Below are 15055 nucleotides of genomic sequence, written 5' to 3' on the forward strand. Positions count from 1 at the left end.
GATAATCGGGATAGGAGTGTCAAAGACAATGCGAATGGTACAGGACAGAGCAGAGTTTAGGGCTGTTGTACATAGGGTCGCTAAGAGTCGTAAGCGACTCGACGGCACATAACAACAACAACAACAATAAAGTACATAGAAGGTTTTCTATCTTTCTTCCAAAGAGCTATGAATGGAATCAAACTGCCAGAGAGGTTATGTTTTGGGGTCGGCAGTGTTACATCCTATAGACTGTGCCACCAGAGCTTCAAGCTGATTAAAGCATGATGAAATATTAGGAAGATAAGGTAGCCCTTCTTCATATATGCATCTCTTAGGGACTGGAGCCTGGAGAGTGAGAGAAATCAACAATTGGAAGCAAGCGTATTTGTCATGAGTATCGGCAAAAAGCACACATCTGTATTTTACTTTCTCCTTCACAGTAATCCTCACTTCAAATCTCCAGAGAGATGCCAGAAAAGCAACTGTGACTTTAGCTGCTTTTTACTACATGCTGTATTTTACTACTAGTGGGGGTTCACCCACTCTTTCTTTAACCTTTGGATTACTTCAATTTCTCATACTCTTGAGTTCCCCAGAGCTTTCTTCAACTCTGAGAAAGATAGGAAATACTGTGACATGCAGTCATTTTAGCTTTATATGAGGTATATCTAGATTATCCCCTCCATGAACATCTAAGAGGGACTTGGTCCAGGCAGGGATGTGGTCATTGCTCTCTGGACAGTGATATTGAATAGGAGATAGAAGGGCCATTAATTCAGCTGCTGGAAGAAGGTTTTATTTCCCAGGGGAAATACCAGCACATCTGAGACAACATGGGTCTCACACTAAGTTTTAGATTCTCTTCCTAATGACAGCCGTCTGTTCTTTGGCAAGGGCAAGTGTAATAATCTGCCTTATGAATAATTTTGGTATGCTATAAAGGCCACAAAGCCTTCTTTCATGTTTATTTATTTATTTGCAATAAGCATGCACATTTTTTTTTATAAAATAGATTTGGACATAAAACATATTATGTGGTAGCTATCTAAGTATTGCTTTAGATGACCCTAATTGTACTCAATAATTCTTTGAGATGGCTGAATATTTTAAGATTTACCATTTATAATCCTTTTGTTCTTGCATAACATTGTATCTATTTTCTGATGACAAAACAACCTTACAACTTAATTGAACATTTGAGGGTTTAACCAGTCTACACAAAGAATGTTGGCAAATAAAGAAGGGGAAAGTTATAAAATAGTGCAAACAGACACACACAGAGGTTTGATAGAGTGGGTTCATCAGCTTTATTCTAGGCATTTTACTCTATGGGTGAAGAACAAGGCAAATATATTATAATTTGGAAATTTTCTTCAAAAACTTGTTTACCAGAATAGTTGAGAGCTTCTTAACAGTGAAGCTCACAGTTATGACATCTAAACCACTGAACCACAGGAAGAAAAAATGGAAATGCATTCTTTCCTTAAAAGTATTTGCTAGATTTCAAAAGTTCATTAGCTGTTTTTAATTTGTGTAACTGGAAACTATTTTCGATTTGAGTTTGAAAGAATATGAAAAGGAGGCAAAGAGAAGTTTCATTACCCCGGTGAAGGGTACACCACATTTTGGGGCCTATGACCCACATCTCCTCTTAAGAATCTTCTTTTGACTCAGGCTACACTTTTTAACACACTGACTCCTATCTAATCATGTAACTCATAAAAGTCACAATTCCATCTCCAGATTACCTTCCTCTCTCCCAGCAGATACTCAGGAATTCCAGGGCTTAATTCTGTGACCACACTTCCAAATTTCTGGGTAAGTCATCACGAGTGCAAAAGAATGTATACCTTCCCAACATTTGGAGAGACACTTCACTCCTCCTGCTATGTAAGAATAATGGCTTCCGAATTCATGGGTTCTTTTTTTCCTGAATGCTAATTAAATATTTACAAAGAACTGTAAAATATTTCCTTAATGTTACTATGAAAATGGAAATTTATGTTCATTTGACTAAGCAGGAATTATTGCCCTCCCAAATTAAGTTCCACTGAGTTTCATTTAAATCAAGTCAATGATTTTAAAAGGAGAAGTTGGGAACCTGCTACACTCAGGGCCATGTGCTACATGTGGAGATGCAAACTAAACTTTGTAGGACTAAAAATCTGTCATAAAACACAGTATTTCATATTATTTAATTCAGACCATTTGCCTCTAGGCTTAAAAGATAAATTAGATGCAAAACACTTACCTTTTTGCATTAAGCTTCTACATTGCTCCTTAATATACACTATATCTAGTTACATAAAAATCAAGTATTTTTTGACATATTAACATTTTTTCACATTTTGTTCATCAGTTTTTTGAAAGTACTTTAGCATGAAGGTTCCATTTATTGTATCCAAAAATAAAAATAGCATCAAAGTCTTTTAGCAACTCCCCAAACACAGTTCGGGAATAATGATCATATGCTAAAAAATGTAAAATGCAATTTGTGCTGTGCCCCATTTACTACAAAATCACTACGAACAATGCATTTTGTACAGTATATTGCTCCAGGGAAACTGGATCAGCATCAGGAATGAATAAAGAACACTGCATTTGAAATCAGCTAATTCTGCTTCAGCGCTTTTAAAAACTATTTGTTATGATATTACTTCCTGTCAAGCACATAATGTGATATTTTCCTCAATAAAACTAAACAGTTACTGTAATTTCAGCTTCCCTCATTTTCCACTTTTTAAGCACTAAATATTTAAACAATGCAAACCTGGAACTCTCAAGCCAGTCATCTTATCCACCCATCTCTTTGTCTGAGGTATAGAAACCATCCAGGCAGGAGAGTGCTCTGTCACGTAGGCTTACAGAGAGGCAGCAGTCAAGCCTTACCTGCCCACAAGCCAGGCCCATTCCTCTTTCTCCCATGCCATGTGGACATGATAAATTTAACTCCAGGGCATCTGCTCCAGAGTCCTTTAAAACAAGAAAAGAAAATGGGGGAGAAAAGCCAAGTCTTATTTATATTCTGGCACACTTTCAACCATTGGTTCCTCCACAGAGGTCATGTTTATAAAATTTTATTCTGTTTTCTGCATCACCGTCATAATATACGATACATTCTGATTTTCCCACCTGAAGCTTAAGAATGTATATGTATAATATCATTATGAAAGAACAGATAACATCACCAACAACAGTCCCTAATACTTATGGAGTGGTCAGAATGTGTCATTTACTGCTCTGAGCATTTTCTTTTTATTACCTCCAGCTTTCATAATTCTACTATTATCATGATACCAATTTTACAGATAAGGAAACCAAAGCAAAGGGAGGTGAAATGACAAGCCTAATTAAGAAGTGACAGAGTGGAGCTTGTTACTCAGGTCTCTTTGACACTGCATTTATTCTGCCTTAGACAGTTTCCATATTTTATAGAAATGACTCTTACTAATTCTGGATAATTGGTGCTGGGAGTAGGAGTGCAAAAAAAAAATGAAGTAGGCTAGCTAGAATGAATCAGAATAAAATTTAAATTTTTTTTTGCAGAAAATCAATTTTATTATATTCAAAAAAGAAATCAAGCTAAGAAACATGAAGAACAAATAGCTTTGCCTGATTTTAATCATTAGTAAAAAAGTTATCTAACTCAATCCATTCAAGTACAAATGAAGAAGAAAGATCAAAGCATTCTTAGAATTCTTGGAGGATCTAAGAATCCTTGGAAAAGCTTTTATGAAAAAACAAACCAGTGTTATAGAAGTGTACTGTGTACACACTGGGATGTTAACTGAAATTTTGGTGGTTTCCATCCACCAGGTGCTCATAGGGAGAAAGATGGCCAGTCTCTTCCCATAAAGATTTACAGCCTCAGAATCACAATGAAATATCCTCATGAATCAGAATCAAATGAAGAACAAAGGCCTCGTATAGTAGATTGAGGGTTAAGAAATTCAAATTTGTATTCTTTTTGACTTCTAAAATTTCTCTAACCCTATGCTTTTCTGAAGTAAGGCAAATTAAAAGTTTGTATCATTTCTATAGTCTATTACGCCTATTATTCACTCACTCACTCATTGCTGTAGAGTCAAAACCAACTCATAACTGACCCTCCAGCAGATTTCCAAGGCTGTAAATAACAAGGGATGAAATGCCCCATATTTCTTTGGAGTAGCAGCTGGTGAACTCTAACTGCAGAACAGAGGTGGCCTTTGGGTTACCAGTTCAAATTTCTTTGGACTATTTTACCAGAGCTCGCTAATATGCCTATAATAGGCTTTAAAACAAAAAAGATTACTTTTGCAAAGCATACCATCATTTTTGAAGCATGTAACTATTTCCTCAAAGTTTCTCCATTCCTTATTGACCAAGATTTTAGCCTCTGTTTTTCTGCCTAATTAATTTTAAATAGGACTTAAACAAACTTAAGACCTCAAGTTACCTATTTCTCCACTGATATTCTTTTTTTTTAAAGTTGTCAATGACTTAATTTTATTCTGACTCATAACCAATACCAATTTCCACTGATATTCTTGTTGTTGTTGTTGTTGTTATGTGCTGTCAAGTCACCTGCAACTCAGAGCGACCCTATGTACAACAGCTCTAAACCCTGCGTCAATCTTGCTGTCTCCAAAACAGCTACAATGATTACTCCATTTACTGAATCAATCCATCTCATTGAGAGTCCTCCTCTCCTGCGCTGTCCCTCCACCATCCCAAGCATGATGTCCCTCTCCACGGACTGACCCTGCCTTGCAACATGTCCAGAGTCAAACCTTCATAATTCTTCCCTCCAAGGAGCAGCCTGGTTTAACCCTCTCTAGAATGAACCTGTTTGTTCTTTTAGCAGTCCATGGTATACTCAATACTCTTCTCCAACACCACAGCTAAAAGTTATCAATTCTCCTTCTATTATTGCTAGTCTTTGTCCAGCTTTCTGACACATAGCAAGTAACTGCAAAGACCATGGCCTGTATTAGATGGACCTTAGTCTCCAGTCTGACATTGTTACTCTTCAGTACTCTAGAGAGGTCTCTGAGTGCTCCCAATGCAATATGTCTTTAATTTCCTGGCTGATAGTACCAAAAGTTTTGATGGTGGAGCCTAGAAAATTAAAGTTGTTAACAATCTCAACCCCGTCACCATCTATCATGATGCTGTCAATCAGCCCACTAGTGAGAATCTTTGTTTTCTTGATATTAAGCTTCAATCAATATTGGAGACTGCCGTCCTTGACCTTTTGCAGTAAGCACTTCAGGTCTTCCTATTGTTGTTGTTGTTGTTAAGTGGAATCGAGTCATAGGTGACTCATAGTGACCCTGTGAATGAAAGTCCTCGAGACTTACATCTGTGACTTTTATCCTCTCTCCAGGTTCATAGGGTTTCTGGAGGCAAGCTATTTCGGAAGTGGATGCCACTCCTGCGTCTAAGCTTGTTTCAACCGGGGAGTGCCACCAAACACTGTCCACCATGGGTAACCATTATCACACTTGACACATCAGTGTCACAGTGTTCACCTTCACAGCGACCACCAGTTACCTCTGTACAGCAAACAGATACACCAGGGCTATATGACCTAGAAGACTGTTTCACCAAAAACAATTAAAGACAGGCCATAGGGCCACAGATTAGAGTCACTCACCTATTATTCTTCCCTATTTTTATTCATTAGCAAGCTAGGTTTTTTTTCTTCCACTTATTTGTGGAAGTTCATTTGATCATTAAGTCTGTTTCCTAATATTACTGCATAAAGGCTTTTGCTTCTCTAATTCAAGTTTTAAATGCTTTATGTTACTTGAAAATTTCCAGTAAATGATGCTCCTTTTCCCTGCTGTTTTAGTGGTGAGCTCCAACACAGAACAGTCGACTGTACTACGTTCTAATCCTTGGTGGGCTAAGGAATTTGATATGGTTTGGGCATGTCAGTTTTTATTCAGCTGACTCTTCACAGAGTTTGCAAGTGTAACAGACTGCCAATCTTTCTCCCTCCGAGTCTTGCTGGATTGGAACTTCTAGAGATATACAGTGTCTTGCTTAGCAGTATAACTCACTACAAAGTATGCCACCAGATGTGTGGAGACATACATTTCATAATAAGCAAGTGATAATACAAATTAACACTTACTGAGAACTTACTTTAATATTATCTTTGTTTAGAAGGAGCTCTGGTGGCATAATCCATAGAGAATGGGACTGCTGACTCGAGGTTTTGCCTCTCTAGCAGTTTGAATCCTCCAGCTATTTTGCATGAAAAAGATGGTCAGTTTCCCCCTATATGATTCACAGCCCGCCAGAGCTAATGGTCAGCTATGAGCCAGTTCTGACTTAATAGCAGAAAGGGTGTTTTTAAATATTCAAGATAAAGTTTTAAAGGGAATGGTTAATAAAAAAACTCCTCAATATTATATTTACGTTTATACCTGTCCACTAGAAGAAATTTTGAAATGGGCATCTAACCATCAAAAATAGAGATCCCCTTATTCAAGGTGTGTCTATGATAGTGGGAATATCCATTTATCCTATGCACAAGTATTTCTGTTTCAGGATGCACATTGCCTTAAAAGGCAGTTACCTCTACTTTTTAGTAACCATAATCATTCAAAGTGCACTAATTGCTTAATTAGCATAAAATGTTAAATTAACCAAAACTGAGCATGCATTTTAACTCTGATTCATAAGTTTTTGCATTCAGTCATTCAGCTCAGAGCTTCTTCTGTCTCACATCAAGTGTTATGAAACCAAGTAATATGGATAAGGCAGTGTGACATAGGATATATTACTGTTTCTAATAGTGCGTGTTACCTATTTTTCATTTAAACTTGGTATGTTATCTATTCACTGGTCATTTGTCTATATGGTACACTGTATGTATTCTTCCAGAATGCATTCTAGAATCAGATTTCATTCCCTTTTAAACAAAGAGTACTAATATGAGCTGGGACACTTTATTTGACTATATTTGCACTTTATTTGCCTCAGTTTCTTTGTCTAAAAAGTGAAAAACAATGGTGCTAACTCAGGTTTACTGTGTGAGATCTAAATAAATTTAATATAAATAAACTTTAACAAATATAACATAAATATAGCAGAAATATAACATAAGTATAGCAACTTGAATCTGTTATTTCTTCTCACTAGCACTTTCAAGTGGAAGTGCTAAATTTAAAAAATTTAAGTCTTAATCTTAAAAAGATTGATGGAAACTAACTTTGCATTCCGTTACCTATATTTCCAAGGGAATAACAAAAAGGAAAGGAAAGGAAACGAAACGAAACGAAACGAAAGGAAAGGGAAAACAGAAAAAACTATTCTGAGGAATTCTTGGAATAAATGGTAAGGAGGAATTCTTGGAACAACTGGTAAAACTGACTCACTTTATAGGAAAAACTGTGGCTCTTTGTGCCCATTAGGTGTCATCAAGTTAGTTCTGAATGAAATCAAACACTGCCTAATCCTGTGGCATCCTCATAATCCTTCGCCTTACAGATGAGAAAATCAGGTGATACCCCTTCTACTCTTCTTTCCATCACCCTTCCTTTCCCTTGTCTTTCTGATCAACGTAGTCTTAATGTCATTAGGAAGAGCTGAGAAAAGTAGGTAGCTTTGAGGGCTTGGAGAGCAACCATGGCAGCCCAGTGTGGGGTCTCCAAACAGAGTGAAAAGGTTGTCCATATGAAAGAGTTGCCTTACATGCTATTATAAAGGCCATGTGATGTGGAAGACTGCATTAGTTTATGAGCAACCATCAGAACCCATGGAGGGTAGGAGGGGCATTATTATGGCAAGGAATAAAGGTGACAAAGTAATTCTCCTCAACTCCAGATTTCTGGGTTCATGAACTTGTGTTGACCTACTATAATGGTTAAGGCTAAATGCCAAATTTGATAGTCTGTCATTTCCAGTGGTTTGGCAGATATCATGTAACCACTCCTAATTTTGTGATGTGATATGAGCAGCCAGATAGATAATTGAAAGGGGAGTTTCCTTGGAGATGTGGCCTGCAACCAGTATATATTGATGTGTTGGCAAAGCTCACTCTCTCTGGGTCTTGCATTTAATTTTATATTTGACACTTCAGCCTCTGACCTCTGGTTTTTAGGAAGTGAGTCAGCAGCCTGCCACATGGCCTACAGATGGCTGGATTTATCAGACTCTGCTATCATGTATTTCAGGATATGACTCCAGTTGATCCAAGATTTGGGACCTGTCTGCTTCCACAACTGAGAAAGCCATATGGAGTCCTGGTGGCCTTGTGGTAAGAAGCTATGTTGCAATTCCAAGGCATGACGTTTGGATCACACCAGCTGTTCCATGCAATTTATTGCCTCTGAAAATCTGCTGGAGGGTCAGGGATGGGTTAGTTCTGAGTCAATGACACAAAACACACTCACACACTCTCTCTCTCTCTAATTTTACAGATTTGCTTCTTTAGAGAATTTAGCCCAAAACACCTACCATTAAAGTCACCTGGCCTTTGGCGTGCTTTTTAATTCAGAGCCCTTAAAGATCTGTTTTCCTAAGCTACCTTCAAGTAATTTAATAGCTCTGCTGGCTTTGTGGTAAGAATCTGTATTGCAATGAAGGCATATGATTTTAATTCACCAGCTACTCCATAGAAGGATGGGCAACCTCCTCCAGTACAATTACTGCCTCTGAAAACAAGCTGGAGGGTCAGCTATGGATTGGTTCTGACGTAATGATACACATGAAGCAGAAAATCAATGACCATATCTCAGCCTATACGTCTTCTGGTCCTTTCTATCTGCTTTCCATCCAGGCTCAGGGTTGAATATTTAATTGTCCTATATATTTCATCAGTGTGCAGCCTGCTTTTATATTGTGCAACCTGTTGGAGATTTTCCTACTACAACTCCTATTTCATTTCCCAACATAATTTTTACCATAATTCAGGTTAAAATAATGACAATATGGTTTATTTTGTGGCCATTTGGTTTTCAAATCTGTTCCTCTTGACTGGACATTTCTTGTTTCGCCCTTCCAGTTTGGGGTTAGGGTTAGCAAGACTCTTTCAAGTTCCTGCCATGAAAATGTCAGCTTTTTACTTTAATCACCTAAAGTTTGTGATTATAAATAAATACATAAAATGTCATACTACCCATGTAATCTTCTTATTCTCCCTCACTCTTTTTTTTGTCACATGGTAATATATCAGCTCATTAAATAACTATTTCAAGAATAGTCACTAATTTTTCATTGCTTAATCCTGAACTCAAATCACTGGGATTTCCCCATGAGCTGTCCTTACGTAGCTTGCTTTGTAACATGCAGGGTAGAGGATTAGCAATAAAAGATAATTTTTAATTGCTATCTTAATAAATGCTACAGAGGTAAAACACAGGCTGAAACAGACCAGGCATTTGTGGAGTCTGAAGCTTGAACAATTTTAACAACCCACTTTAAAAATGGATTAAAAATGACAAACACAAAAATAATGGGGGCTAGAAATTCATGTTGTTGTTATGTACTCATTTGCGACTCATAGCGACCCTATGTACCACAGCCCTAAACCCTGCTCTATCCTGTGCCAATCGCATTGCCTCCGACAAACCCACCCGAATTACCCCAGTCACTGAATCAATCCACCTCACAGAGGGTCTTCCCCTCCTGCACCGACCCTCCACCCTACCAAGCATGATGTCCCTCTCCAAGGACCTGTCTCTCCTTACAACATGTCCAAAGTATGTCAGACGAAGCCCCAGAATCCTTGCCTCCAAGGAACAGCCTGGTTTAACCCTCTCCAGGATGAATCTGGTTGTTTTCTTGGCAGTCCATGGAACATTCAATACTCTTCTCCAACACCACAGCTCAAAGGCATCAATTCTCCTTCTATCCTCCCTAGTCATTATCCAACTCTCTGGTGCATAACAAGTGATTGCAAAGACCATGGCCTGTATCAGGCGCACCTTAGTCTCCAGAGAGACACCGTTGCTCTTGAGTACTTTAGAGAGGCCCCTAACCGCACTTTCCCATAGCAATATGTTTTTTTATTTCCTGGCTGCTGGTGCCAAGACTGTTGACCGTGGAGCCGAGCAAACTGAAGCGGTGAACAATCTCCATCTCTTCGCCATCCATCCTGATGCTGCAAATTGGTCCAGTGGTGAGAATCTTTGTCTTCTTGACATTGAGCCTCAGTCCATACTGAAGGCTGCAGTCCTTGACCCTCTGCAGTAAGTGAATGATGTCCTCCTCAGTTTCAGCGAGCAGGTTTGTGTCATCTGCATAACACAGATTGTTGATAGATCTTCCACCAATCCTAACGCCACGCTTCTCCTCATAGAACCCAGCCTCTCGGATAACCTGCTCTGCATACAGGTTGAAAAGGTATGGAGACAGGACACATCCCTGGCGTACACCCTTCCCAAGTTTGAACCATGCAGTGTTACCCTGCTCTGTTCTGACTACTGCCTCTTGGTCCACATATAGGTTTCGCATTAGCACGATTAAATGTTCTGGGATTCCCATTCTTCTCAGAGTCAGCCACAGTTTGTTATGATCCACACAGTCAAATGCCTTTGCATAAAGAACTTCATAGGTTCAAAAAATGTCACACACTTCATTAGCTTTAAGGTAAACTGGCCTGTGAGCACAGGACGCTGGAAAGTATAGAACAAGAAGGTTCATTCTAAATATCCAGAAGACTTAGAGAAAACATGTGGGCAAAGGAATCAGCAAAACCAATGAGAGCTGATTACATGATTATTGTTAGCTGTCATCCAGTCAGCTCTGACTCACTAGTAGACAAGAAAAACAAAACAAAGAAACACCTACCATAGGCTGGAATGTAGAGAGGAAAACTAATGGGCAGGTAGGCAAGGGTCAGATAAAGCAGGATATCTAGTCCAAGTTAAATATTTTTAATCTTAAAAAAGATTAGAAGATTTTAGCTTAACTGGAAGAAAATTGGTTGATGATATTGTAGTTAAAGTTGGCTTCTGGTAGTAAAGCTGTATATTGGGTCAATTTATATGCTTCCTTAAATTTGGTGGAAGGTCTCAGCTCTGGCTTGGGGGAAGAATTCTAATTCTGTAGCTAGAGCTGTTCAATTTATTGGTGAGACTAGCCAATCCTCTTCAAGATTGTTGAGACTGGCCAATCATCTTCTAGAATGGTAAATAACCAGTCCCTCTGTGGATAAATCAACATGCTCCATTGGCATACTTGCTCTTCCACATAGTCAGCCATCCATGCTAGAAAAGCCGTAATGAAAAACAAATTCCACAGAAGTGCAGCTAAAATGGCTATTTTCAGTGCTACTAAAAGACAAAGAAAAAATTAAGCAGCTTCTGTCCTGAGACAAGGGTATAGGCCCCAGGCCATATGCACATGAAATAGATGAGTTAAGGGTGGAGAACAAAGTTGAAACTGTTAATTCCTTGCAAGAAACTAACAATTTCAACTTCGTTACTCTCCCAGCCAGAGAAGAGAGAAATCCCTCAACCTGGTGAAAAGTAGGCCATGCTTTGGCATAGCAGCAGCTGTCATGGCTGAACTATAGAATTGATGTGAGGTGAGATGGGGCCTGGAGTAAGAGAGCGATGTTAGCAGGACAGAAACTCTGTTGGACAATTGGTTGGAGAGGCAACATTGGCAGGACTCAAAACTTAGTTGGATAATTGTGGGTGGGAAGCTAATATTGGTAGGACTGAGAACCTGGGAGCACTTAGAGCCATGAGGCTCGAGACTGAGGTGCCAGTATGCACATTTTGGGAGCTATCTTGATTGTATCTTGTTATAATCAGAATTAAAACCTTTTGATTTCCCCAAAATGGTTCTATGTGGTTTGTGAGCTATTACGTCTGATTTTGGATCCAGAAAAGCAGTAATACTGGCATTGAGACTGTACAAAGAGGTATGAGAGCACGGGGGACATATGTGACCTCATTGGAATTGGTTTTATGTTATTGATGCTGTGGATGGTAAGACTTTCCATCTGTGAAGTTGGTAAATGTCAGATATGGCCCTCCCCACATGGCCCTTGCTCTTTTTTAACAATTTTCCAAACCCCTAACTTCTTACAAAACCCCACCATTCCTGGAGTCTGGAGCCACCACATCAAATCTCACTTCTGACACCAATCATAAAAAGAACAAGAGCCACATAGAGACAGCTATATCTGACCATTTCCAGCTTCATAAACGGGAATTGTTCCTGTAAAAAGCATAAAAAAATACATAACCAATTCCCATGATGTCTCAACACCAATGTTATTGTTTTACTGGGTTCAAAATCTGATGCAATAGCTCACAGACCACAAAGAACCATATCAAGGAAGGTCAAAAGATTATAATCAAGGTTAGTAGCAGAATACAGTAATGATGATTTCTGAAATGAGCTCTCAGGCACCTCAGCCATGAATGTCATGGCTTTAAGCCAGTTTTACAAAATCCTTAGCCCTGTGAATTACGGCTTTCCACTCCAGTTTTTCAACAAACTTAGGCAAAGGGTCTTTGTTCCAGTTCCAATGGTGTATCAGCTTCAGAATTCCATCTCACATCAAGTCTCTGGCTCTCTGTTGTGGCTATAATGGCTGTAGGATCTCTTAATTACTCTTCCTAGTGATGAGGTTTTTTCATTTTGCTGCTGTATAAACTCAATTTAATGGTGAGACAGACCAGTTTCCTTCTGGATTGGTGAGACTAGTAAATCCCCTTGTGGATAGGTTAGCACGCCTTATTCACGTATTTCTGTCCATTCCCATGGCAAAGTCAAATTCAACGGTGAGGAAAGTCATATTGAAAGATAGACTGCATAATAACTTTCAGTCATCTGTATTTTATAATTGGACACTGTTGTTGTTGTTGTTATGTGCCGTTGAGTCATTTGTGACTCATAGTGACCCTATGCACAACAGCCCTAAACTCTGCTCTATCCTGCACCAACCGCACTGCCTCCGACACACCCATCCCGATTACCCCAGTCACTGAATCAATCCATCTCATAGAGGGTCTTCCCCTCCTTTGCTGTCCCTCCACCCTCCCAAGCATGATGTCCCTCTCCAAGGACCCGTTCCTCCTTGCAACATGCCCAAAGTATGTCAGACGAAGCCCCAGAATCCTTGACTCCAAGGAGCAGCCTGGTTTAACCCTCTCTAGGATGAATCTGTTGGTTTTCCTGGCAGTCCGTTCGGTACTCTTCTCCAGCACCACGTGTCAAAGGCATCAACTCTCCTTCTGTCCTCCCTAGTCATTGTCCAACTCTCTGACGCATAATAAGCTATTGGAAAGACCATGGCCTGTATCAGGCGCACCTTACTCTCCAGAGAGACACCGTTGCTCCTGAGTACTTTAGAGAGGTCCCTAACAGCAGACTTTCCCATCACGATACGCTTTTTAATTTCCTGACTGCTGGTGCCAAGAGTGTTGACTGTGGAGCCGAGCAAACTGAAGCTGTGAACAATCTCAATCTCTTCGCCATCCATCCTGATGCTGCCGATTGGTCCAGTGGTGAGAATCTTTGTCTTCTTGACATTGAGCCTCAGTCCATACTGAAGGCTGCAGTCCTAGACTTCTAAAAAGTAAACTCATGTAAGGACAAATACTGCATAAGACTATTACCGCAAAAATAGAAGGATAACTAGTAAGACGTGTATGTATAAAAGTCAAAAGGAACAAGGAAAGGGTGAGGTTGGCTGAGGGTGTGGATGGGGGAAATCACAGGGTCATAGAGTCTGTTGGGTGGAGGCAGCAAATGAAGGAATTAGGAAAGATCCCATGAGGACCCTAAAAGACAGGGTAATAGTCGGTATAGATCAATGGTAATTAATTATATAAAACACAATTTATGGAAATGGCCGTAAGAAACACAGTGTGAGTGAAGGAGTGTGTGAAAAACGATGTATACAAATTTTGTATGCAAACCAATATAAAATTTCAAATAAAGTAAATGCATCTACTTAAAATGTATTGTCTATTTCTGAAGAAAAAATTTACAAAGTATTTTCTTTATGAAAAGGCAGAGAAACAAGTACTGTGATAAAACCTTTCATCTCACTGAGTGCCACAGAATCAACATGTCTTCATACTGACTCAATAGCACAGAGCGGAACTGCCTCGTATAGTTCCCAAGGGTGTAAATATCTGCAGAAGCCAACTGCCACATCTTTCTCCCACATTTCAGCTACTTACTAATATTCAGTCGATTCTGACTCATTATAGAGCAACTGTTGTTATTGTTTTGTATTGTCAGATTTGAACTGAACCAGAGCTGACCCTCCAATGGGTTTTCAGAGGCAGTATACTGGTTTAAGAAGATAATGTCTATATTTTCCCCACAGATTAGCTCATGGATTTGAACCATATACCTCTGTGTTGACAGAATAACTCTTTATTAATAAGCAGAAAAGCAGATGGCTTAATGGTAAGCAATTGTACTTCTAAAGCAAAGATAAGCAGTTTGAAACCATCAGCTGTTCTGTGAGATTTACTACCTCTGAAAATCCACTAGGGTTTGGTCCACCAACCCATTATGGGTTGGTCGTGACTCAGTGGTACACAACAGCTTCTCTGGTAGCCTGCTGGTAAGAAGCTGCACTGCAATCTCAAAGGCACACAATTCAAACCCACCAGTTGGTCCATGGAAAAAGAATGGACAATCATTTCCTTCTGTGTGAAAACCCACTAACGGGTCCTCTATGAGTAAACTCTAACACAGTGTCATGCCATGACAATAAGCCACCAGAGCTCCCTAGTGAGTTCAAATTGTCAAATTAGAAATTAAAATTCTCAACATTCATAACACACACACACACACACACACACACACAAAACACAAAAAACAAAAACCAAAAAAAACCCAAAACAAAACAACGTAAAACACCCCAAAACCCGACCTGCACTTCTGGCAGGTCTTTGTTGATACGTTTTCCAGTAATTTTTGGATAATCTTCAGCAGAATCTTGCTTGCATGTAATATTAATTATATTGTTCGATAATTTCTGCACTCTGTGAGATCACCTTTTTTTGCAATGGAAACATTTATAGATCTATTCCAGTTAGTTGGCCAGGTGGTTGCCCTCCAGATTTCTTGGCACAACTTGCTGAGCACATCTAGGGCAGTA

General features: G+C 39.2%; 1 protein-coding gene across 1 annotated transcript in view; it reads right to left on the reverse strand.

The window, feature by feature from the left end:
- The window catches only part of DPYD (dihydropyrimidine dehydrogenase), a 1462963-nt gene that overhangs the window by 552981 nt on the left and 894927 nt on the right, over window positions 1–15055 (reverse strand). The window contains exon 16 of the mRNA XM_006882430.1: window positions 2872–2955. Coding sequence (XP_006882492.1) covers window positions 2872–2955 — 84 coding nt within the window. The remainder of the gene's footprint in view (window positions 1–2871; window positions 2956–15055) is intronic.

This window comes from Elephantulus edwardii, unplaced genomic scaffold (genome assembly GCF_000299155.1).
Source record: "Elephantulus edwardii isolate Elephantulus edwardi_28Jun2011 unplaced genomic scaffold, EleEdw1.0 scaffold00020, whole genome shotgun sequence".
In the NCBI taxonomy this organism is placed as follows: Eukaryota; Metazoa; Chordata; class Mammalia; order Macroscelidea; family Macroscelididae; genus Elephantulus; species Elephantulus edwardii.